A 25,982-nucleotide genomic window follows, 5' to 3' on the forward strand; every position below is an offset into this window, starting at 1 on the left:
GCATAAACAGAGCTAAAGTGAGTGAATGTTGGCCAGAAACATACTTCAAATGAATTCTAATGTTGTTCTGTTTCTGCTGGATATGCTAACACATTATCCATAACAACTTTATAAGATAATGATATGTCAGTGTTGTGTTAACAGCTTGCACACCAAGCAGTTAAATAAAAACAGTTAATACTGCTTGAAAAGGTTAGCTGAGGTTTTTGGTACAAGCAATGTAAACAATACCAGCAGTTAACGTTGTTACTATTTTCCCTGCTATTCTGTTACAGGCTCATGACTGACCTTCAACCTTCTTCCTGTCCTCTCAGGGGCTGCTCTGAGCTCTATCGCATACCCATGGTGGAGTACAAACTCGACAGCGAGGGTACACCCTGCGAGTACAAGACACCCTTCAGGAGAAATACCACTTGGCATCGGGTGCCCACAGCTACTGGACCACCTTTATCCCGAAGCTCACCCACACAGGGCCCTGATCGCCTGCAGTGCCAGCAGATCCTTCAGCAGCACCAGGCAGCCATCCCACGAAGCACATCCTTTGATAGGAAGTTGCCAGATGGGTCCAGGTACACTCTTCATCTCCTGTCTCTACTGCTCTTCTTCTCTTATTTGCTTCTGTCCAGAACTGAACATTTGATTAAGCTTCACTAAATCTGCCAGGCTTATTAACTCACACTCACTTCCAGATAGGTTAAAAAAAAATTCTGGAGACTTGTAATTTAGCTGAAGGCGATGCACAATTATGAATGACAAGTTGACAGTTGTTACCAGCAAAGTTGTATTAGAAATGGTAGATTGTAAAAGACTAGGCTAACGAGAAACTAGACCTCAATTGTCTGTAAACAAACACTACGTCTGGGTTAATATGCCTTAGATTTTTATGAATATAATTTCCAAAATAAATCGTTTGACCAATAGCTAGAAATATTCGCATGTGCAGTCCTGTCTCATTAAAGCCAATGGTTCAGCCAAAACAGGAAGCTTTTACAACATATAGTACAAAAAATTTAATGGAAATTAAAGCTATAATGAGTTTTACATAACAACTACTAAAATTGACCCTTTTGCCTTTGTGACAGTAAAAAAATTATATCATGATAAAATCACAGGAACATACATTTATGCAAAAACTAATGAAACAAACAAAAAAGACACTTACAGATATTTTTGGGAGTCAATCTTTCAATGAGGCTTTTTCAGAAAGCTGCAGCAACACTTGCGATCAAACGTCATGACGTTCAAAAGATCCAATCCTTTGAGATGAAATCTTTGAACTGTCAGCCTTTCTCATTTAGAAAAAAGCCACTGTAACATTTTAAGTGGCTGCCATTGTGTTGAGTTATTTGCATACATACAAATTGAACATTTTAGTCCAATGAATTCACGGTTTCCCTTTCATCTCCCTTTGGATGATAAGGCCACGCTCAGACTTTGTTGCTGTCCTAGACTGTGTCTCTTTTGGACATCTCCATCGAGCCATGTAAAGTAATGATTTGTTCGTTCTAATGAAACCCCTACAGTCATGATAACCTTTCCAGTGTGTCACACCGACCCCCCCTGGTGTTGCCTGTTCTGACTATACCGGGATAATGGCCGCCCTCCCTGCCTAATCAGAGTCCCTGGCAGTGAGAGCCCTCCATTCTCCCTCGCTCCTTTCTTTCTCTCCCCGTATCCCTCCTACTCCCCGCTCCCTCCCTCTTCCTGCACCCTGCCGAGGAGGAGGTGATGGGGACACTGACACGGCTCAGCTCATCTCATCCAATTACTGCAGAAACAAAGAGAGTGCTCTTCCCCGGACCACGATGTGTAGCGCCCTAGAGGGAGTGGGAGTAGAGGAGGGGTATGAAGGAGTCACAGACTGAAGAGGAAGGGAGGGAGACAAGGAGAATATCATACAGTAACATGTACTAGAAAAATAAATCAACATAGAAATTCGTTGATGTATGTTTTTTATTCTCGTCTAGCATTTACCTTACAGATGTTATATAGATATATACATACTGTATGTATGTTACATCTTACAACAAGCAGCCGCTTGTTTTTAATTTTTTATGTTTTGTGGACATACAGAGGAGAAACTGAACATCTGCATTGCCTATAGGAAACACATTAATCTGGGAGCTTAGATAAAACATCATCCCATCCATATATTCAGTATACGATCCAGACTTTGCACTGTAAAATATGACACCTACTATGCAGCCAACTGAGACCAACCACTAATCTCAGTAGCCTCAAATGTTATTGCAGCGCAGAGAGAAAAATGACGTCCAATATCCCCCCTGAACTTTAGGTTATGTCAAGGGAGGAAGAGCAGGAGAACGAAACGCAGCTGCTGCTGTTTCACATTAAAGCGCCTGGACCCGGCTGAGGAGACTAACACTTCAGCCGGGGAGGAAACGTAGCGATCTGGCCAAAGCGTTCAATGATGTGTGCTGCGATTGAGTTACTGACAGTTTAGTGAGTTTCTCATGGAGGTCTAGACATACGAAACCTGATGACAAAGCAGAAAGGTTGATCCTAAGACTGTGTCACCTTCCAAATGAACATTTATATTGTGATTTTTGAATTAAGTATTATTTTTATGAAATGTATCTGCACATATCTAATCTCCGATTGTAGACACAATCCCTAACTCATTATATAAACAAACGTAAGCCAAAAAGAAGCAGGTATGAACTGTGTAGAATAGACAGCTGGACCTGGATGGAGACTTAATGTGAAAGCCATCCTGCAGATGTTATTGTAGTCTTATTTCCGTCCGGTCATCTAACCTACTTTGGTGTGTTGGTTAAAAGGAAGGCCTCTGGGCAGCAGACATAACTCCGTCCCAGTGTTTATTTTTCTCTCTAGACCAAAGTCCGCAAGTTTTTACTGGCCAGGCAAACGTAAGCAAAGAAACCTCTCTCTCAAGATATTAAGTCAGGTCAGGGCTTGCTGCAGGACAGTGGAATACAGTTTGGGTAATTTGAGCTAAGATAATGGTCAAACTTCATTAACAGGTCATTTGTGAGCAGATAGCTCAAGAGGCTCAGGTTTGTGTTTCAAAGCATCCCTCTTCAGACATGACTTCTTTACGTCTTTACTCTACACAGACACGAGGCCTCACCATCTGGATTACTCACTAAGGCTTATTACCATAACTAATCTCTTTTACTGTTTGTCTTTGGAGAACAAGACACCGTCTCCCTCACTGACAGTTCTCACATTTTCTTAGAGATTATCCACGGTGCTCAACAGTAAAGGGCTATTCTCTTGAGTGACACACGGTAATAACGTCATTAACACTGGACAACGAGGGAAAGAAGTTTTTCTTTTTGTTTGTTATGTAACTGAAGCTTCTTCAAGTCAAAAATATGATTTAAGCATTGTGTATAAAATTGTTTTAAATAGTAAACGATACAGATGGAACACAGCTAAAATTATCAATCAACAATAAACTGTAAACAATTTTGAGTCATTTATTAAGCAAAAATGCCAATTATTTGTACGTTCCAGCTCAGAAAATTAGAGGATTTGCTGCTTTTCTGTGTTTAATATTGTCATTGTTAATTGAATAACTAGTTTTGGGCTGTTTGTCAGCCAGAACAAACAATTTAAAGACCTTGGAATCTCAGAAATTGTAATGGTTATTTTTCACTATTTTTTGACATTTTATAAAACCCAGTGATGATTGGTTATTGTAAAAGTAACCGACAGATCAACCATTATTGACAAGAATAATTAGCTGCAGCCCTAAAATGAACTATGTCAAATAATCTCTTGTATTGACCTTGTACTTTTTGTCACACTGTGTCTGCAGGACGATGCAGGATATGGAGAATCCCCAGGTCACTTCATGCAACAAGGGAGACCAGCACTACCGCAGCTCCCCCAGTAACCAATCCTCCTCGAGTGATCCAGGACCCTGTGGCAGTAGCACCTGGTCCCAGCAGCCTGGATATGATGGGTACAGTACCACAGCATTATTACTTTTTAATGTTTTTTTTGAAATGGCCTCTGAGTAGTCCCTCCAGGAATATGCGGTTTTGCAATAATGAATGCAGCTACAATCAGTCCCAGCACTATTTCTGAGAACTTGCAATTTTGCAAAATGACAGCAATTTTTCCACATGAAATGACCAAATCATCAGCGCACTCTTGGCCAGTCGTCTCTCTTTTTTGCAGGAAGTGATCAAACAAAACAATGAAATTTATGCCTGCCATGGTCTAGTACCACATCCAGAGCTTAAAAGAGACATGATGGAGGATGATGAGTTTCATGTATGACTTTGCTGTGTTTCATTACACATGCATTATTATAGTTTCCATTCAATCATCCAGAAACCTCTTTTAGAAGAACAGGCTACCTTAAACATATATGGGCACTTTGTAAATTAGACTATACAATTTTATAGCCATTAAAAATTCAAGCCAAATACAGTATTTCTTTTGTTGTAACTTTGAGCACATTCGTTCTTCTGTTCAGAAGATTTAAAAAGGATGAACACTTAAGTATAATAGGGAGTGATTATGAGGAATTTTTCCTTGTCCTTCAGTGTCTCCTGCTGTGACTGAAGTGCCACTTTAGAAAACTACACAGCAATTTTGGAGAAAGTCATTGAAAAGTAATTTTTGGTTTTAAAAAAAAAAAAAATCTCAAAAAAGTGAAAAATCTGGAGTGAGTAAAAGGGAGAGATTGTAGCCGCCACAATTTCTTCTTTGTCATCAAACTTTCTCAGTTCATGTGTCCCTTTTAACAGTATAGATCAGTATACACACACACACACACACACACACACACACACACACACACACACACACATCACACACACACACACACACACACACACACACACACACACACACACACACACACACATATATATATATATATATATATATATATATATATATATATACAAAAAAATAAAATTCTGCTTTCTTCCTTATTTTTAATCATATAATGGTTTTCAGGGCATTGTGTCCTGCAGACTGCACAAGCGCAATGTCAGACTGAGTCTTGTACATGAGCAGAATCCATCAGAGACCAATGTCTGTCTGTAAGTGGTTACGGACCATGACAAGAGGCTTAGCTCCACACTGCTGCCTTTCTGTCAGAGGCCTCAAAAGTGCACTGAACTCTTAGAGAGCTGCCACGATGCAGAACAACAGACATGTTGACTAGCCAATTGATTTCCAGTTAGAGTCTTTGTTAAAGATCACGAGACACTGTGGCCCCAGTTCATAAGCTGTAACCTTTATTAGCTCTTTAAGGTCTAATTAAGACCCCGTGTCAAAAAAATTGCTGCTCTTTTCCCTTTGTTAAGCGCAAGAGAGTGCCTGGCATGCTAAGTTGTATGAAAGAAGGTCTCTTGTCAGTGTCGTCTGGCAGCTTCTTTATTCTATTATGAGCTCAAGTGATTCGACCTTAAATGATCTTGAGCTAATTGCTGTACATCTGTGGAAATTTATTGAAGTCTTTTTCCTAGTAGAATACAGAGCTCACTCTGCAGACAGAAAAAAAATGACAGCCCATTTTCCTCCTCTTTCTTTCTCTCTGCAGATGTCCCTCGCCTATCCTCCATGAGCGTGCAGGAGACATCCAAGGGGGTGATGGAGAGATCCACAGGGAGAGAGAACCCACTCTGGAGAGGACCAGGTCTGCAGGTGGGTCTTTCATCCAAGCAGCAATGAGTCAGCTGCATATAATGTCTAAAATGTCTAGAAATAATGTTTTAAAAGGCATTTGATTCAGACATACTGGACTGTGATTTATGCTGCCTTCTCACTGCATTTTCCCCGCTCTGCAGAGGCCAAATGGCACATCCCATCCACCAAGATCCTGAACCCTCTGAAGCAGAGAGAAGGAAGCAAAGACTCGCCCAACAAGCTGTCTAGGGTAAATGTCTGAGAGGCTTTGATTTCTCTACTGACAGAAGCTGCCCGTGTGACATTTAGTAGAAGTGTTTTGGACTTCATTGGCAGGGTATTTTTGAAGGGTACAGTGTTTAGACTTTAAAACAGCCTGTGTGTGTGTGTGCTGTGTTTGGAGTGTTTGCCACTGCCCAACTCACTCCACATCGGTGTTTGAATCGCGGTGAGGTCGGATTGCCCTTGTTTATGGGCTTTGCAGCAATCAGTAGCTCAATTGGGGTGTTCAACCTCATGTCATCCCCTCTAGCCGCTCTTTGCACTTTTCACTTTCTCATCAGCATGCTAATGGGCACCTCATCTCATCACTGTTTCTAGATGTCTCACACTTTCCTAGGACACATTTTCCTTGAAGGTTGAATATATTAAGTGAACCTCTCATTTCCCCTTTCTCTATATGCTCTTCTCTCTCGTTTATCATTTTTTTGGGGGGGCCTCATATATAGTCTCTCCTTCCCTCTTCCTTTTCCCTTTGATGCTGGAGGCTGGCACACACAGCTGACAACATCTTTCAATGCTTTTAGCCAGTGTTGCATTAACCCGGGCCCAGTGGATAAAAATTTAAACCATTCTCTTGGCACTGTGTGTCCCTAATGCACTGAGCTTGTTTTTTCACATCAGAATAGCTGTTTTTGATGTGATGTGATTTAAGTCGCTTCCATGATTTAGCAGTGTTTAGCATAGCGTAATGGAGAAACCTGACAGGTCATAATCCTGAGTTTATATTCTCAAATTAAGCATCACAGTGTCCCCCCTCAACTAGAGGCCTGTTTTTCTAGGCAACAAATAGAGATGTAAGGCTTCTGATCTACTTTGAGGATACTCTGAAGCCAAGTTGGCCTGAACTTGAATCTCTCTGATATTCCTCCGCTCAGCTTTCTGATCAAACCTCAGTGAAATAGTTCACAAATAGATTATATACCCTTTTTTAAAAATGATTTAGGTGTCAGATCATTTGGATTTTTCATGTAAGTGCCAGAATTTGAGACCCCACAAGTGTGTGACATTCAGCATATCCTATTTTTATTCCTTCCTGTTACTGTCAACCAGCCTGACTGTATCATCAGCCTCAAGAAAACTAGCTGTCGCCTCAGTCAGGGACAAATGAACATTTGATGTAGCCTGATGGGTAGACCCCTACCCTCTGGCACGCCTAGCATGTTAAAACAACTGTAAGAATTATTTGCAGCTGCTGTTTGACCTCTCCTGATTTACTGTGTTTCTTTCTCCTTCACCCCTCTCACTCTCTCTTTTTCTCTACACCAGACGGGCGATAAGAACTCAAGCCACTCAAGTAGCAACACTCTCTCAAGCAACGCCTCCAGCAACAGCGACGATAAGCACTTTGGCTCTGGAGACTTGATGGACCCGGAGATGTTGGGCCTCACTTACATCAAAGGAGCATCCACAGACAGCGGCATTGACACTAATCCCTGCGTGGCCCCTGGGGCCCGGGTGTTACTGCAGGGCAGGGTGGGGGAGCAGGGACACCCCTGGGTATCAGAGCACCATGAAGATGGGGCATCAGAGGAGGATCATGGGAAACTGTACCTTCCGCAGGGCTACGCTTCTGCCATCATGTCTAGTCATGTGACGGAGGGCAGCATTGGAGACCTGAGCGAGATCTCCTCCCACTCCAGGTACTGTGCAGAGACGCCATGTGTGTTTTAATTAAACTTTCTCCCCTTAGTTAAGATGTACTGCAATCATCTGCTGTTTTGCTGCACTGTGTGTTTTAAGTAATAAAAACCTTGTCTAGGGTCACGATACAGACGGCTGACAAATTAAAGAAAGAATCTGTAAACATTAGAAGAGAATGTAAATGCTTCCACACAGGGCATGAGGAGGTCACTGAATGGTTTTATGAATATGAAAACAATGTGAATCATATGCTGCAGCCTACGCAGTCCTCAGATCTCAACCCAATTGAATACCAATGGGAGATTTTGGAGTGATGTGTTATACAGCGCTCTCTAAAACCATCATCAAAACACCAAATGAGGGACTGTCTTTTGGAAGAATGGCAGTAGAGTTTCAGGAAGCAGTGAAGCTTTACTGGTGGTGGCCCAACACCTTATTAAGGCAATTTATGTTTGTTTTTGCCTTAATTTGTCACCCATTGTACACTCCTGCTAATGTCAATAGTGACTCTGATGTTTTGTCTTCTCTGTGGGCAATTACTTGATTCTGTTGTGGCCTAATTCTAGCATGTCGGGTCATTGATTTGCCCGCTGAGGAAAATCACACCCTTTTCATAGTTTATAGATCCTAGCACAATCCACTGTGTTCAAACATGTGAATGTACTGTACATTCAGACGTATGCCACCACCACCACCATCCTGTTATCTCTTCTGTCAAACACACGCAAAGAGGCAAACACATGCACAAAAGGACAGTTGCTGGCTGTTAGCTGACCTTTTCACCCAGCCATGCTCCCTCACACCTGACCCACAGCCTGACTCATCCAGCTGTGCTGAGGCTGGCAGGTGGGGCTGCTGTCAGGCTGGAGCAACATGGGGGGTTTCATCACACCGTCGTCCAAGTGCTCCTCACCAGACTGGGGCCCATCTGGGAAAGAGGAGGGGTGTCAGAGAGGGTTGGCCCCGCAGCCACTCACAGTCTGTCTTTATGAAATAGAATGGGTATCTATTTGTTTATGCCATACAGGATTATGTTACCACAATCTGTTCAGATCATTGACCTGTTTGGGAGGCGTCAGAACTGTCCACTCCAGGATATCATTCAGAAATGAGGATAGAGCCCATGCCATCACCTTGACTACTCCGATGCTTCCCACCTTTTATGTAATGGTCTTTGACACCAGAGTGTCATCTGAACAAACAGTGAAGCAGCAGGAGCACATTATGCAGGGTGTGGCCCCAGATGGTCATGAATATGGAAACGGTGTATGTAGTGCCTCCAGCTAAAGCCAACTCAGATGTCTCAAGGTATTTTAGGGAAATGTTTTGTGTTTGCTGAAAGTTTTCCAGCAAAACCTGGCATCTTAACGAACCAATCTCAGTCCAGTTGAAGGACTAACAGCTGAATCTTTACCTGGCAGGGGACATAGAAGACAACATGCCTACCCTCATATCAGTGATGTGATGAACAGGACATCACAGTAGATTCTGAAGGACTTCTGAGAATTGCAAATGACAATGTTCGTAAAGAAGAGCAAAGAAAGGCACTTTCATGTCACTGACAACTATGACAATTTCATTTTGCACTTCATCAGTCTGCTGTTACTGGAACAAGGATGTAATATCAGGATATAGAAATATTCTAAAACTTTTCACAAGGCTGAAATAGTAATCATAGACAAGGAAATGGCACATAACTGCATGTGAATCAAATTGATTTTGAGATATAACATATATAAAATCAACCAGAAACAGAAAATTAATTAATGTTAATTTTTATAAAATTTTTAGCAGTTGAAATATCACAAAAATATTAATTTTTATTTTTTATCATAATTTGGTTTATCACAAACCACTTACCTCTAGTGGTATCATACATTTTTTTATTTTATTTTTTTTTATTTTTTGATGCTATAAGCACCACAGATCTGCAGAAGGCATAGCAGCAGATATCTAAAAAACCCCGACAAGTACAACTGACTATATACCACTGGGAGTAAGTGGGAAAATATGTCTCTTTGTGGTTTTAATGCACTGACCCTTTAATCTGGTTTGTCAGTTGATATTTGACTAAATATTGAAAGGACAAAGTTCAGCAGGCACACGCACATGATAGACTAGATTTGAGTCATCTTGCAATGCAGGCTGGAGGTCATAATGGAAATAATGTCATCCTGTCAAAGCCAACAGCAGAACTGAGCTATTAAGAATGATTTTTTAGTTAAAAATCATCCTATTAGGTTATTTCTCAAGCTCTGAGCTAGCTCTCTTGCTGGCAGCCTTTCTCATTTTTTCATTATTGATGTTTGTTTATGCTTTCATGTTTTTTTTCTTGTATTTTCAAATCCATTCATTTTATGGTCACTTTTGAGTTACATTATGCTTTATTTTCTGCTGTCTGGTCAGTGGCTCACACCACTCTGGCAGTCCCCTGGCACGTGGTGCCAGATACTGTATGTCCGCTGACTCCTCCAAGGTGTACACCATCCCCCAGACCAGCAGCTCAGGCTCAGGGCCAGGGCCAGAGCCGGGGCCGGGGCCGAGTTCAGAGGCATGCGGACAGACACGTACACAGCCCGGCTGCAAACCCCCAGTGGGCTTGAAGACGACTGATGATGATGATGATGATGATGATGCTCACAGCACTGAGGGACCTCCCAACATTTCAGAGTGTGGGTGAGTGTGTGTGTGTGAGAACGAGATAGAGAATACATGGGAGACGCATGAGAACATCACCAAATACAGTCAGATCACAAAAACAGAAAAGTTTGATTACAGATCTAAGCACACTTAGACGCCCCCCCTCCTCTCCATCCACCTACCCAGTGTGCATAAACTAGCCTTGATTGAAGCCGACAGCCACAAAATAAATAAGCTCAATGAAGCCGCAGACATAATACACTTGGCACATGTCACTTCTGGTTATTGATCGTTCCCGTGAAGCCAGGTCCCCATGGACTACCAGACTGAGGCTGGGATGAACTCCTACCAGGTCAGCATCTCTGCTGGGAGCCGAGTAGAGATCCACACACAGCAACACACTGCTGTCGCACACACAGCCCAAGGACACCAGCCACAGAATAGCCTCTAGAAATGTTACAAGGGAAGATGTATGTATCCAGTTGCTCAGCCAGGTTGAGAATGTATATACTCTCCACAGACTTTATACAAGCAGTGACGACTTGACTGTATCTGTCTGATGTGTCTGATGATTAAATGGTTTGCTGTAAAGAACAGAGAGCCATCGATGGTAAAATTGAAACACAGCTTTCATTTTCTCTGTGACTGTGTGTGTGTGTGTGTGTGTGTGTGAATGTTTGTGTGAGGGCTCAGGGCATATTTTGTAGGAGAGAATTTGAGATTTGCCCTGGAAGAACCCCCTGCTCTAGCTCCCAAGTAATTTCATTTAGACTGTGAAATTTGCCACTTAAGGGCTGTGTGATTGATCGCATGCACTGAAGTCATCTTCTGCCGACTTATGAAAAAGCTCTGTAATTCAGTTACCCTCCCCATTGTTTGTTTATATATTCCTACAGTTTTATTTCGTCTTACATAACCGTGCCTCATGATAAATGGCCTAATATTACTCACAGATATTGTTCTAACATAATGAAGTTTCTATTCCCCCCCTTTCTAAAAAGTTTTCTCATTTGCTCTAACACTGTATGTAATGCAGGATGTGTAACAATGCTCCTAACCCTTGGCTCTTTCTTTCTTGCTTCTGCTTCTTATTCCAGAGGAGCGGAAAGCTTGTTAGCATTCCTTCTCAAAATGCTGTCTGAGCGTTCAAGGTACACAGTCAAAGTCAAAGTCAACCCTGTGGCCCTGATCTGACCCAGCCTGCTCCCCCACACGCCCTTTCCCCCTTTGTCCCAGACCACCGCCCACTCCCCTCTCATGGCAGGTCAGCAAGTGCTGGCCTTGCCATGTGGCACTTGCTGGGAGTCGAGGGCAACCAGCTGTGCATCAGTGGCTGTGACATTTCTGCTGTATCTCCTACGGAATCCTGCTGCTGCTCACCCAACAGTTCCTCATGTCAGCCCTTCATCCAACACACTATCGAGTATCTCTAATAATGCTTCCCGGAAAATAATACACAAGCAAATTTCTACAATTTCTGCAAAATAAAATGTGAATCAGTGTATGTTTCCATCAACTACCTTTATACAAATATATTTGCAACAATTTGTTAAGAACACATAATTAATCAAGCACCAGTAACTGATATATCATGGCATTTCATGCTGCTTCCCACCTAAGATGAATGAATTATTCTCTTTTGATCCATGTGTTCCCTGTGGTGATTTTATCAGCCATGATGGTGACAGAATGGGGGGGGTGACATGCAACGAGCCACTCCACCTGGACCCAAACTGGGGATATCGTGGTTTCGTGCACCCCAGACACCTTTACTCTTTTTATTCTTTATTTTTTTGGCCTTTCTGGTGGAACAGAGGCCCCAAAGGTCGTGTGGCAGCATGACATGAATGTTTTAACTACAGCAGAATGAGCAGAACTTACAACATTGAGGCGTATTTGAAAAGTCTTTTTCAGTGAGCCTTTATTGCATATTTTCTTTTCATAAAAGCTTTTTTTTTAAGAATTCTGTTTTTTGTTTTTTTTCCCCAAATTTCTGGCATGTCTGGCATTGAAAATAAGTGTGACAACAGGTCGATTGAAACATGACTTCTTTGTCTCACACCCACACTCAGGACCTAGTGGTAAATACCACACGTTGTCTGCATTAACAGTCAGTCGCTCACAGTAAAATAACCTTTAATTGTAAAGATTAAGACTTTATCATTGTTCCAATCGTCCCCTAATCAAGTATCGATCATGTAAGAACGAATTGGACCAGAGCTAAGTAGAGATTCACAGGGAAAAGAGGGGTTTTTCCCCTACACTTTTAGCCCCATGCTGAAGAGTCTTCTGGAAGCAGCCCTTAGAATAGCACTGTTGCTTTTGAACCAGACATCTCATGAATCAGTCAGAATGCATCTGGCAATTTTCAGTACCAGTCTATGTATTTAGGGCTTGGTTGCCATGGTGCTAAACAGCTTAAAACAGGGCATCTCTCAGTAATAGTGTCTCCAGGTAACCATTGCAGCCAGGTTGTACCATCGTCTAGCCATCTAGCAAATCCCCCTGCAGCCATCTAATGCCCTGCCAACAGCACTCCATGTGTCATGCTCACAGGCTGCTCACTTATAGCAGACGTCTCACAGCCACAACTTCACCGGCCAGGTCGGTCACATCGTCTCTGCACTGTAACCCCCCTCAAACACTCAAAACCCTCAAAAATATTTAAACATCCTGTGAAAATACCCCCCTGACAACCACCACAAAATAAAACATGTCACCTCTTGTGGGTCCTTCTCCAACCCTGTCTAACAGCTCTCATGTCTCCCACTGTTGTTGTCTGAACACTCCTCTAGAGTCCATGGTTTGCACTTGTCTCTGGATGTAATTTCTGTTCAAAACCCTCTTTTTTCCTTCCTTTCTACCTCTCACAGTGCTTGGCTATGTTCCTCACAGTGTCTTTAATCATGGGTTTGGCAGAGTGAGATGGGACAGGTAGGGAGAGGAAAAAAATCCCTCCCTAGCTCCCTCTCCAACTCCGTTACCCTACGTTCACCTGACTAGCATGTAACAGAGGCACCTGATGTTGGCATGCTAAGACAGATCAACCTGATCCCTTTGTGTGATACTGACATTATTTCCTAAATAGATGGGCTACCTCTGAACCCAAGCTGTGACGGCCCAAGGCCTCCCTCGCAGGATGTGACTTTCATGACCCTTCTGATGAGCTCCGCTCTTCTGTGCCCTCTGTATCGTCTACAGGCAGCTGTATGCACAGGAGGCTGCCTGCCGGCTCCAGGCTACTGAACGGGATGGAAAATCACTGCAGAGACTTTCAAAAGAGGAATACCTTAAAATGATGCTGCCTGACAGCCCGCCAGGAGAAGACAGGAGTCGGAAGGTGAGGTCACGAACTAACCTCTAAATTGCACAAACTGTGATGTTCTGTACAACGCAAGGACACAGAAAACCTGTTGAAACTATAATGTAGTCATTGATACCATGACAACATGGCATTGTAAGGATCTTGTGCTTGATATGGAAAAAAACCCTAAGGCTATTTTATCATGCTGACAAACAGGCGTACATACAAACCTTGAACCAGAGCAGATAACCTCTTGCTGGGAAGCAAGAAAAAGCAGGACAAACATCTGCTGCCTATCAGCTGGCCCTGCTGCTGAGCACCACAGCTGATAGGCTTCTCTCTCCCAACACAAGACCCTTTCAGTCCCCATTGACTGGCACTGAGTGTTTGGTTAATTTAATTTAAAATGGGGCCTGAGTTTGCTCAGTCGGGATGTCATGGATTAAAGGCAGGAAGTTGCAGAGAGTACATCGATGTTTGATGTTCCTGGGTCCTGCAGACTCTATTAATTGCATCTTCATTTCCCCCTGCCGTCCCCCATCCATTATCTACCAGGAAGGGACCCTGGAGACATACAAATGGGTTATTTTTGGATGCTGCTCAATTCTAGTACACATGCACTTCATTCCTGGAGAAGAGAGACACAGCCATGTCCTCTGGCACAGGCAGGCCTGGTCCCTTGCATAAAGCAGCTCAATGCACTGATTAGCTTGTCTTGCTGTTGTGTACCGGGCTCACTGTATTTAAAATGTGGTGCTTACAAGAGAACAGTCTAAAATGAAAGCAGGTGTATAGGGGCTGCGCTGTGATTTCCCTTCATTTGATTCCATTTTGTTTCCCAGAGAGAAAGAAAGCAGCACAGAAGTACACAGCGCTGCTTGTCGGATTCAAAGAGCAGTATGGCCTTTGTTGTAATCTCATTCTCCAGTCTGATTCAGTGCAATAATACAATATGTGGAAAAGCAATCTGGGAGAGCGATGCATGAGAGAGGGCACAGAGCCAGACACTCAAACCATATACACATCTGATCCCAATGAACACATACTGTTCTTTTCTGGGAGCAGCTTCTCTTGCCCAGCTTCTCTCTGCATGTTTTCAATCATCAGCTGGCACACAGAGGAATCAAATTACAGTAATGATAATGTTGGAAACATCATTCATTTATATATAATTTAATATAGTCTGACTTGTTTAATCTCAGAAGTAATCAAACAGAGTATACAGTAAAGGTTAATGTGTGTGTCATTTCCGGCAGTCACCCGATGCCATTCTTTGTGTTGGTGAGCAGGTGCGGAGAGATTTTCCTTGCCAGCTACGTTGTCCGCTGGGACGCCCTTCCAGAGACAGACAGGCTATTGTGTGGCTGACGTAAAGGAAAGGCCGTTCACAGTTTATTCTCCCACAACGTTCCTCCTTTGAACCTCCTATGGGAAAGAAAAACCCATCTGAATAGGTGGTTGTCCAACACATCCTCCCAAGTGGCACGTCAAAGGGCTCCACATGCCGGTTGTTGTCTTTGTTCGGCGCGGGCAGTGAGGAAAAAGTCAGGGAAATCAGGAAAAAATCTAGGTGGATGTGTCACTGCTGCATCAACTGATAAGAGCTTGTACAAAAGACATAACATCAAATACATTACAGGGTGAGAATTGTTGCCAGCTGAGACAGATTTAGACATACTGAAACTGTCAATAACATTGCAGGTATGATTAATACAATATTTTCTGTGCAATGTGCACAGCAGGTTCAGCAAAACAGTGCCAAAATGTGTTCTGAGAGACATGTTTGATGCTGTAGATGTAATAAATAGATGGCTTCTGAAAAACATTAAGCCCTATTGCAAATGGTTTCATTTGCCGTGACTTTAGTGAGCTCTAAATCTGTGCTATTTTTGCTTTATATGAAAGAGCAGCAAATCCTGTTTGAAGTTGTTTTGATGAGCGAGAACCTTATGGGGTCTAATCTTGTAAAGTCGGGAGGAAAAACTTGCAATAAGACACAACCTTGTTAAGTTAAAGGCCCTGAGATGTTGAGTATATGTATGTTTCTTTGAATTCCAGTGTATCTCAGCTTTAAAGACGTACTAGATGTTTGTTAAATTCTCACCGTGGGATTTGTGGTAGATCCGTCTTTGAAATGGAGATGGCTGGGTGTTGGCTTGCCGGGATACCAGTCTAGTGTTGGTTACAGCTGGGAAGCCGAAGGCAGACATTTTACCCATCTGGCCAATTGCCCCACATATCATTTGTGGCTACTTTTGATCCTGCAATATTTATGTAAGCTAAATGGGACAATGATGGATTGAATTGGTCTTTGTGGTTTTGTGTGTTTGAACAGGAGATCCTCTGTCAAATTTCTGGCCACAGACATGAAACTCTAGTATCTCTGCAGCGGTATCCAACAAATTCTCCTCCATGCACGATGAACAACCCCTCAGGACAATGCTGCTTTTCAAACCCTCGCAGCTTTTGTCATTGTTCATCCTGACCTTGTGTTCCCTTTTGACCTCTGTTGGCCTCCATTAGTCTGTAGATTCTTTGTAATATGAGTCTTATTCTAGAGAGTACACACAGTACATTACAGTACACCCACAGCTTGACTGAACAATATTCATCGGTCTTTGTCTAGTTTGTAAACAAGGAAACAAAAGAGAATATATACCAGGCTTTTTCACAAAATGATACTTTTTATTAGAGCCCTGCATTAGTTCCTCTATTTATCTGTATTGATTATTCCTAATAATAGCACAAGCTTGAGTCTAGTTAAGTACTCACTCTTTTTTTCTTCTTTCTGCTTTGCTCTACCAGTACATTCTTCTATTCTAGTTTTATGGCTCACATTAAGCTCAGTGACTATTGGCTGCCACAGCGCAGTGACCTCTGTCACCACCTATGCCAGCCCCTGTTCCCTGTTTTTCCCACTCTGCCAGACACTCTCCAGCTGTGCTCAATCCATCTGCATTTCCCTGTGAGCAAAGACTGTAATTGATTCCTGACACTGTTCCCTGATGTTCCCTCCTTGCCCACCCAGCTGCCCGCTCGTGTAAACCCGCTGTGCAGGGGAAAGGCAAAGCACTGGCAAGGTGCTGACAGGAGGGCGTCGCCGGGGGCTTTGGAGGGGATTGGCCCCGTGCGTTGCATTGTTTTGACAAATTGTTCTTCTCTTCTCTCTCTTTCTCTCTCTCTCTCTTTCCTTTACCTGCTGTCTTCACTCAGGTGTCAGCGATGGGCAGTTTGTCACCGCGACGCTCCCTCTACCGGACGCTGTCGGACGAGAGCGTGTGCAGCAACCGCAAGGGCTCCTCCTATGCCAGCTCGCACAGCTCCATGCTTGACCAAGCCATGCCTAACGACATCCTATTTAGCACCACCCCACCTTACCACAGTACGCTGCCTCCTCGCATGATTCACAACCAGGGAGCATCCAACCTGAGGAGTGAGTACAGACAGTCACTTGGCAAGCTTGGAACAAAAGAAACCAACTAAGACACCTAAAATGTGCACAATACTTACTTCACCACAGAGAAGCTGCTTTAAAGAAAACAAACAGAACTCTGAACAGTCTTATTAAAATCCCTCTTAGAGACAGAAGGCTAATGTAGACTTTCTCTGCATGTTTTTCTTGGATTATCATTCCTTCTCTCTTACACCAGATGAGAGCCAGGATATAGATACTTCTTTGAAGAGCCACTTGTCTCCTACCAATATGATTAGCACAACTGGTACACACTTCAGCGACACTCCTCAATATAGCCAACTAATTGGAAGTGGGTGAGGCGGTGTGCAAGTTGCAAGGGGCTTGCCGCTCCGACTGCATTAAGCAGACACCTGTCACTACCGGCTAGTGCTCCCCCCCTCTACTGTTCTCACAGCATCCACTGAATATGCATTACTGATGAGAGGTGTGATGTGTCCTGCCTGCACCATTGCAGGCGTTTAAGATCTCTGACGTGAACATGCCTATTTTTCCACCAGTGGTGTCACAGTGTCTGTCATACATGATGTTTCATTCACTCATCAGTCCCTGCCTGCCTCCCCTCTCTGTCCCTCCTGTCTCATTTTCATTCCGCTCCTCACCCATCTCCGGCTGGCCTTGTTACATAGAAAACGGCTTTTGGAAAGATGTTTTTCTCTTTAGCGTCTTCTGGCTGTCAACCTGATGGATTCCTGATTGTTTTGAAGGGTAGTTGAGAACACAAGGCTCTCTCTTTCCCTCACTGAAACAGCCCAATTTGGTAAACAGTGAATCACTCAAGCTCCAAGACGCTGGGTAAATTGAAAGGAGAGTGTCAGCATCACCTCAAGCTTTCTCGGTCTCTCTCTCTCTCTCTCCGCTTCTCGACTCATGCTTTTCTAAATGCCTCTCTACAGAATGGGAGCTTGTTTATTGCATTCCCTGTCTTTCAGGGCTAAGAGGGAGGGTGGGTGAGAGAGACAGAAGGAGAGAAAGGCGATATTGATTGAAACATGAAGACATTCACTTAGACAAGTCATTTATCACCCCTCAGACAGCGTCGCCTTGCGAGTGATATGCAGAGAAGGTGGTTCAATGTGACTCAGCCTATTGTGCTGTCACATATACAAAAAAACCTTTCTTTTCAAAGTTAAATAGTTTGCAGTTAGAGGCATCCAGATTAGAACTGGACTTAGGTATAAGTATGATGGGATAGGAGCTATATTACCAAGCATAGACTCAAGCTAGGTGTCCTCGATGTGCGGCTGGAGTTGGGTAAATATCATCCCTTTTGGCAGCGATGACAAGTGAGATTCCAGGTCAGTTTGAATAAATCCCCTGCCTTACCCCCCCTCTACGCCACCCACTCCTCTCCCAACCTCTCTTGTCTGCTCTGATGCAAGTTGATAGGCGACTCAGAGATCAGCCCTATAGTCAGGGCAGGCCTAGACACTGATCAGAGTGCCTGCCTGTCTCTGCAGATGAGTTTTGGTTCTCTGACGGCTCCTTGGCGGACAGGTCCAAATTCAGCGACCCGGGCCTCATGCCCCTCCCAGACACTGCCACGGGCCTGGACTGGTCTCACCTGGTTGACGCAGCACGAGCCTTTGAAGGTAACCAGCCTGGCTGAAGCTGCTGGCACCTAGTGTAACCCCCCCCCTCCCCCTTAATGGCTGCTTAGCGTGTGTGTGTTTGTGTGTCCATAATCTGCAAGTGCTTCCTCGCTTGCATGTTTAGGTTTGTGTGAGCCGTGTGTTTGTGTTTCTTCTAGTGTGAAGGAGGTGACTTTTGGGAATCCTTTTGCTTTTTGCGCCTCTGCTCTGAGCCCTATTTGGATTCCCATCAAGCACTGTAACTTGGAAAAATGAGCCATCATTTCTCAGCTCAGACATGGAGCCAATTTTCACACCGTAACGCCAGCAGGTCGCCACTCAGGGAGAGTTCTTAAAGTGAAGCCTTTTACTATTAAGCTCTTGGGTTGATAGTTTGGGGTAATTTCAGCTCCTCTCTTGGCCTTCTGTCCATTAAGTCTGAATATGGCCCACTGGAAGGTGTGGGGTCTTTTTTTTCCTCTGTAGAACAGATATCTCATCTGGCCCCATCTGCTGATTCTCTCCATAGAAATAATTATGATTTATCATCTTTTTTTTTAAGGTAGAGTAGGACTTAGTAGTAGAGTATTTAATGAATTTATAAGGACTTCTGTTGTCTTCTCAGACAACATGAGTGATTGGTCCCTGTCAAAAGTGAAAGCTGTGTTTTCACACTCTATTGTCAGTTAATTAACATTGACACATCTCAACCACTTCATGGTCAGCATCATCACTTTGGTTCTTTTTTTTTCCTTCCTTCAGGTTTAAGTACTTTCTCGACCACTCTCACGCCAGTGTATTCCCCATCTATCACGGAAATGCTAACATGCCATGAGTCTTTTTTTTTTCCACATGAACTCCGTCTGACCTCGAGACCAGTGAGCAGGCAATGTAGCATGTGACTGTTCATTTGTCATAATTAATGAATACTCTGTAGAGTTTCTTCTTTGATACATTTTCTGCTGCATAGCCCGCAGCATATCATTTAACAAGAGTGGAATCAGTGAAGATGATGCAGAGTCTGACTGGCAGCAAGAAGGCAGTTGACACGGCAGCCTAGCTGGCCCAGAAAAGCGCTGTGTAAACCTGAGCTTTGTTGCTGTGCAGAAAGTGGCTCCAGGCTGCCATTGTGTCTTGTATGTTTAACCAGCTCTGTTTAGAGCTAAGGGAGGAAGAAGTTTGCTGAGATGTAAAGCATTTCTAACATTTATAATCTTGGTTATGCGGATCTTGAGAGACTGCTCGTTTTCATGATGCAACAAAACTTACAGCATGTACAAAAAAACAGTGTGCAGATTGAATTAAAAAATTAGTTTTTGTAAAATTTTAGCCACAAAAACCTTTTGGTACAATCACTGCAAAAGCCCTTTGCCAGCAGTTTGATATTTTCAATATTCCCTCACAAATAAATACAGCACAGTATGTTCGCTCATATAGATTGTCATGTTTTCCCTTCAGTATAATCTATTTTTCTTTGATTTGCAGCCATTTGTCCAGTAAATCTGAACACCAGGTCACGCAAAAATGACAAGCTGCTTTTTTGCGCCTGTCACTGCTTTCCTAGAAGTCTTTAATCTTTCTGATGCAGCCATCGAATATGAGGAAAATGTTCATTCATATGCAAATGAAAGCTTGGTCTCCCTTTCCTGCCTCGTCTGAACAACCAACTCCAGGCTTGATCAGCTTTTGTCTTGGAGTGGATTAGCTTTCATTTGGGGGCTAAATTAATGGAAGGGTTTCCTTAATCTTTTCTATGAATATGCAGATCCTCCTATCTTTAGTCTCAGACCAAGGGCTTGAGAGAGAGAGTGGTTTCTAAAGAAAAGAGCATTACGCCTCAAAACTGAGCAGTCCCTAAGCGTAACATGCCAAGTTTGGGTTTTCCATGGGGCTTTGATTGAGCTTAAGGGCCTGATATGGTAAAACAAGCATGACTGGTGCCTTGCAGCTTTCTGGGATCCAGCCCATTAAGAGCCAAACAGCTGTCAGAGGAAACTCAGTGGGGTGAGGGCACTGGAGCAACACCCAGGGTACTTTATGTGACAGTCTAGAAATGCTCTGTTTACCACCTTGTTCCTTATTGTCTGGCTACAGATCGCTCAGTATGGGAGGACTGCCTACCGGTGTCCATGATAATGCTCTGCAGCGGTGCTTAAAACAGAATCATTCATTCATACAAAGCATGAATGAATCGCTCCATCCTGTCAGGAATGCATGCATGCGAGGGTGCTTTTTCTGCTCTATTTTAGTTGCATGTTGACTCCATGAAAAGCATTGTTGGAACACATTTCCTGTTTTTGATGTTAAGGGCAGATTATGACCTGTTACGTCACCTGTTCTGTCTCCAGACCAGCGCGTGGCATCTTTCTGCACCATGACGGACATGCAGCGGGCCGAGGCTCTGCAGATCTCAAGAGAGCTGACCAGACGGGTGGTCGAGGCGGAGGGAGCAGCACTGGAAGCGCAGTAGGTTTCACAGACAAACGCATGCAGAAACGCTCTAGCAGCAACTGAATAAATACCAGCTTCTGTATCATTCTGTCTTGTCTCCCTTGACAGCAGCTCCCCGTCCACACTAACTGGCAAAGTCAACCAGCTGGAGGTGATCCTCAGGCAGCTGCAGCATGACCTCAGAAAGGTAACTTCACATACATCAAATTAATTTCTTGCTTATGTTTTTGTTTTCTTTCACGTCAGCAAACAGTACATGTCTGTGTCACACGGTCCAGGAGAATAGACACTGAGTAACGGGTGCCCTGTGGTCTGTGTAATACAAACCCGTCCACTTAATTCAATATCCTGCTTCCTTTCCTCATTGTGTCCCGGGCCCAGCGTTTCCCCACCTCCACTAATGTGCATAAAATGGAGAGAGGAAATGCACTTTTATCGGAACAGAGAAATGGCTGCTTTGCCATGTTAATGCCTCCCATTTACACTGCGCTGACGAAAGACGGATGTGCTTGTAATTGCGGGGCTTTTATCAACCTCTTTTGTATCCATTTACTTTTGCCTCATGTCCCAGTGTTGATTGTGTGTGTGTGTGTGTGTGTGTTTTTGTGTTTAGGAGAAAGAGGATAAGGCGATGCTGCAAGAGGAAGTGCAACACCTGAGACAGGACAACATGCGACTGCAGGAGGAGAGCCAGACGGCGGCGGCTCAGCTCAGGAAGTTCACCGAGTGGTTCTTTCACACCATTGACAAGAAACCCTGAGAGAGAGACTGGCAGAGAGCGAGAGGGAGATGGCCTTCACTCCTCCCGGGCACCCACTCAACTCCTACTTAAGATTCCCAGATGATCCACTGGCAAACAAACTTTAAAACAAACCATTACTGGCCCCAAGAGTAATGAAGACTCTTTAAAAAGCCCCTGCTTAAGAGACTTTACTGCAGCCCTGTGTGCAGAGACTTGCAACCCTGATCTGGACCTTTTTAGTTTTGGGATCCTCCTCTGTCTACGGTCCAGGGCTGTTCCTGACATTAACAGTTTCCCCATCCTGGCAAACGAGACTCTTGGGAAACCTCCTCATCTCCGGCGCTGGAGAGGAATTCAGAAAGGCAAACCCCCGGGGGCCCCCGCCTGAGTCCCTGGGATCTTCTTACAGTAGTGGAATGTAAAGCTCATTTACTGTAGTCAACATATAATCTACCTATCTAGTCACGTCAGTCTACTGTACTGTATACTCAGCTGTACTGTATCATACTGCGCACACTGTCACACAGCTGTTTCTGTGCCGGCCCTCATGGACGCAGGAAAGTAGAGAGGGTGAGGCGAGGAGGAGAGGAGGGGAGGAATGTACTGGACATAATGAAGTGGTACTTACTGTCTGCTTGCACCAAGAGGAATCCACATGTGGCGGTCTTGAAAAATACGGTGGGAGGAAAAATGAATGTAGCTCAACTGAGACCCTTTTTTTCTCTGGATTTCCCAAAGTCACTAAAGTTTCAAGGTTTGATGTTTGGGCCATTTTCTTTCACTTAATTCCACGTTTCTTTTCCTCAGTGTTGTAAATGTAGGGTCACATGGCAGTAATTTTGATGTTTAAAGGTGCTTTCCCCTACACACCTGTTTGTCAGTAGTTTCCATTCACTGTCACAATGTCCTAGCAATAACGAAGTGGTAGTTACGAAACTGTGTTTAAAAAATAAAATAAAATAAAAAGAAGTTAGCACAAACGTGAAGAGTTCCTGTTGAGAAGCAGTCGTATTTGACATGTATTGATAAACAGGAAGAGACTGTGCCTAAAACTCTTGGTTGTAAATGGATTGTTTCTCTTTGCTTTTAGTTCTCTTTTATAAACACATGCCTTGTCTGTGGCTCACTGATAAAAAAAAAAATCTGTGTATGAATGTGTGTATGTGTGTGTCTGAGTGTGTGTAGTTTATCACAGCAAAATGTGTTCTTATGCAGTGGTTTCTAGAGCATTAGAGCAAGCGCCAGTGAACCACACTTACAATGCCAAATGTGTTTATTTCTGTACATATCTGCCACAGAAGTGTCTTGTATTTAACACTATTATTTAAGCTTATTTAACCTAAAGTTGTTTATTTTATTAAGGGTATTTGTTTTATTTTTTTTTTTTTCGTTTTTTTTGTTGTTGGGTTTTTTTTTCTGCACTAAGGAGAGATAAAGCTCTGTGTATGTTGTAAAGTGTGTAGCTTGCCAGGGCAAAAAAATATATATATTTAAATATATAAATGATGATTTTGGAGATTCCAACATTTGGATGCTGCTAGATTACAGTTTGCTGGTTTGTATGCTTTTAAAGATGTCTCTCTCCGTAAACTGTCTCATCCCTGGTGGGACACTGGTTGCTTTTTTTGTTTTTGTTCCATTTTTTGTTTTGTTTTTTTAATAAATGTAGTTGTAAAAATAATTGCTCTTTGTGCCTTTTTGTTAAGTTTCTATTGGCGGTATTCTTTTTTTTTATCAATGAAACAGCGAATATAATTTACTTTATACAAAAGATAATGACGGCCCTACCCATCCCTCAACACACACAGACAAACCCAAATAATAACCAGACAGGTCTGAAAAAACATATGAAAAGGTTTACATTTTTCTGTCTTAAGGGAATAGTTTGACATTTTTGGAAATGTGCTAATTCACTTTCTGGACGAGAGTTAGCTAAGAAGATTGACACCACTCTCATGTTTTCATGCTAAATATGAAGCTACAGCCAGCAGTCCATTAGCTTAGCTTAGCGCAAAGACTGGAAACAGGGGGAACAGCTGGACCAGCTCTGTCCAAAGGTTAAAAAAAATCCGCCTACCAGCAACAATGAAGCACATTCATCAACATTTTATATCTTGTTTGTTAAATCCATTGAAAACCGACCTGACAACCACTTGGCAAATAAGTAGTGTGCTACATAAGATACCCACTTGATGTGTGAATCTATGTTTAATAATGGAATGATATGAAATAACAGTAACATGTAATAATTTGGGGGGGGGGTGTATGCCTATATTAGAGCACGATAGTCCAGAGATAACAGGAAACGAGGGCAGAGAATTGTGGAGAAATCAGCCAAAGTTCTGTTCAGTTTGCTATAGTGAGATGATTTAATGGTGTTATGCTGGTATACAGTGAGCTTACAGATAAAGAGTCGGTCAGAGACAGTAAGCCAACCAAAGAACAATGGCAGGGTAGCACATTTATACAATGGGACCAAAGGCAGTGATCAAATAATATGCAAATACAGTTGTAGCCAATGGATGAGGCAGTTTTGCATTCAAACACCAGGGTCTGGTCTACAGTTTAAAATGACAAAGGGAATGATGAAGTCAAGCAATGATGAATCAGAGGAGGGGTAGGAGGGTGTTGCCAGAGGAACTTAATTAACACTAGGTAAACAATTGATCACTATCAGCAGGATATATCAAAGAATGGTATGCTAATTATTAAGTCTACACCGGTTAAAATGTGTATTCTTCATTAAAACATCTTTACTGAAGGTGATTATGGATTTCAACGTTAGGTTACCTAGTCCTTATGCCAAATGACACCTGTTCTCCAGGCTTAGACAAGAGATAAAGAGATAAAGACAAGAGATAAAGAGCTAGAGAGGTTTGGACAATGCCTTGGTTGAGCTCACACAGGAGAAAAAGAGATAACAAGCTTTTCTATGAGACTTCCTCATCCTCTATTTTGTAAACAGCAGGTGTGATAAGACGTACCAGTGGAAACATGAAATTATAATGTGTTTGTGACTTGATTCCCTGTGAGTTGATGTGCTTTAAATAAATGACAGATGTTGCTCTCACTGCAGGGACGGCAAAGGACCTGCTGAATAATTAATCACAAGCTTTTTTGGGTGCACAGAGAAAAACAATTAAATTTGTTTGCTACTTCCTGCATAAACCTCCAGCCCTGCTGCTGGAGTGTGGTCCAATCTCCTATCCTCTAGGGGCTAGTGGGTATGCAGCTGGTGCATTATGGGTAGAGCTGGTCTGTGCCACGTCTTTAGTGGTGGGTTTCGTTTTTTTAATTAGGCTTACCTGTGCGGGAGTTGGAGCCAGTTTCAGTTAGCATGTTTGAAATGGGTTTTTTTTTTAATTTTTGCGGCACCTCATGTTAGCAAAGTGTGTGTGGGAGCTTATGAAGCAATTTCATTGTAGAAAGAGGCTTCATCTGAGTGAAAATAATGTCTGACCACTCCATGAATGAACCTGGAGGTTATATTACCAGGCAGCTTGTCCTGACTCTCCTGGGAGGCTCATGATCTCTGTCTGACCTCTCCATCAGGCCACTCCACACCACGGTCATGTGCGCGTGGACGAGCTCCGCGTTTGGCCGTAAGCAGCATGCAGTGAGATGAGGTAGTTAATCTACGTGCGTGTGCGCGGTGCCAGAACAGCAGATGGGAGCTCGCACTGGCACAAGGCGCAAGTGTTGCCTGTTTCAAATGGAGGAGGATTCCAGGGTGTGTTATGGAGAGTAAGATGAGGAGTTTCAACCAGCGACTACAGAGAGAGATGCCAAATGACTTTGGCATCAGGGAAAACTGGAGATACATCACTGGACAGAGACTCTGTATGAGTGACGGGCCAGTAGGGACAAGGGAATATGAAAAACAAGCTGCAGCAAAAAGATGCATGGAGCCAATCCAATACTACAGTAACATGTTGGAATTTTATTAGCCTTGCAAAATATGCTGACAAGTAGTAAAGTTAGACCCAATCGAATCGGTTGAAAATCTCATCTAACCAGATGGTGAGAGCTTATAGTCACGCAAACCACATTGATTTCTAATATATGACTGTGTCAGCAGTTAAAGGAATGAACCTCGGCATTTCTCCTCCGCTCAGGAGCGGTGGTCATCCACTGCTACACAGATTGGCTGCTCATCACACATAATAGCATGTGACTGGGACACAGTTGTCCTGCTTCCACAGTCCCACAGCAGATGCTCCCCTGCTGTGAGTGCCACCCTAGTCA

General features: G+C 43.2%; 1 protein-coding gene across 7 annotated transcripts in view; it reads left to right on the plus strand.

Moving 5' to 3' along the window:
• sipa1l2 (signal induced proliferation associated 1 like 2) overlaps positions 1-23,418 on the plus strand; it is an 87,122-nt gene extending 63,704 nt beyond the window's left edge. Inside the window, exons 10-22 of one of the 7 annotated variants that reach the window (XM_067609661.1) lie at positions 276-569; positions 3,806-3,952; positions 5,549-5,652; positions 5,796-5,884; positions 7,183-7,556; positions 9,964-10,233; positions 11,295-11,348; positions 13,399-13,537; positions 16,715-16,934; positions 18,434-18,565; positions 20,893-21,010; positions 21,107-21,182; positions 21,609-23,418. In XM_067609661.1, the coding sequence (XP_067465762.1) occupies positions 276-569; positions 3,806-3,952; positions 5,549-5,652; positions 5,796-5,884; positions 7,183-7,556; positions 9,964-10,233; positions 11,295-11,348; positions 13,399-13,537; positions 16,715-16,934; positions 18,434-18,565; positions 20,893-21,010; positions 21,107-21,182; positions 21,609-21,755 (2,164 nt within the window). In that variant the 3' untranslated portion in view covers positions 21,756-23,418. Of the gene's footprint in view, positions 1-275; positions 570-3,805; positions 3,953-5,548; positions 5,653-5,795; positions 5,885-7,182; positions 7,557-9,963; positions 10,234-11,294; positions 11,349-13,398; positions 13,538-16,714; positions 16,935-18,433; positions 18,566-20,892; positions 21,011-21,103; positions 21,183-21,608 lie in introns of all 7 variants that reach the window. The other 6 variants (XM_067609660.1, XM_067609662.1, XM_067609666.1 and 3 more) reach the window with 6 other exon arrangements.
• Positions 23,419-25,982: the final 2,564 nt, after the last annotated feature.

The sequence above is a fragment of the Thunnus thynnus genome, chromosome 14, assembly GCF_963924715.1.
Source record: "Thunnus thynnus chromosome 14, fThuThy2.1, whole genome shotgun sequence".
In the NCBI taxonomy this organism is placed as follows: Eukaryota; Metazoa; Chordata; class Actinopteri; order Scombriformes; family Scombridae; genus Thunnus; species Thunnus thynnus.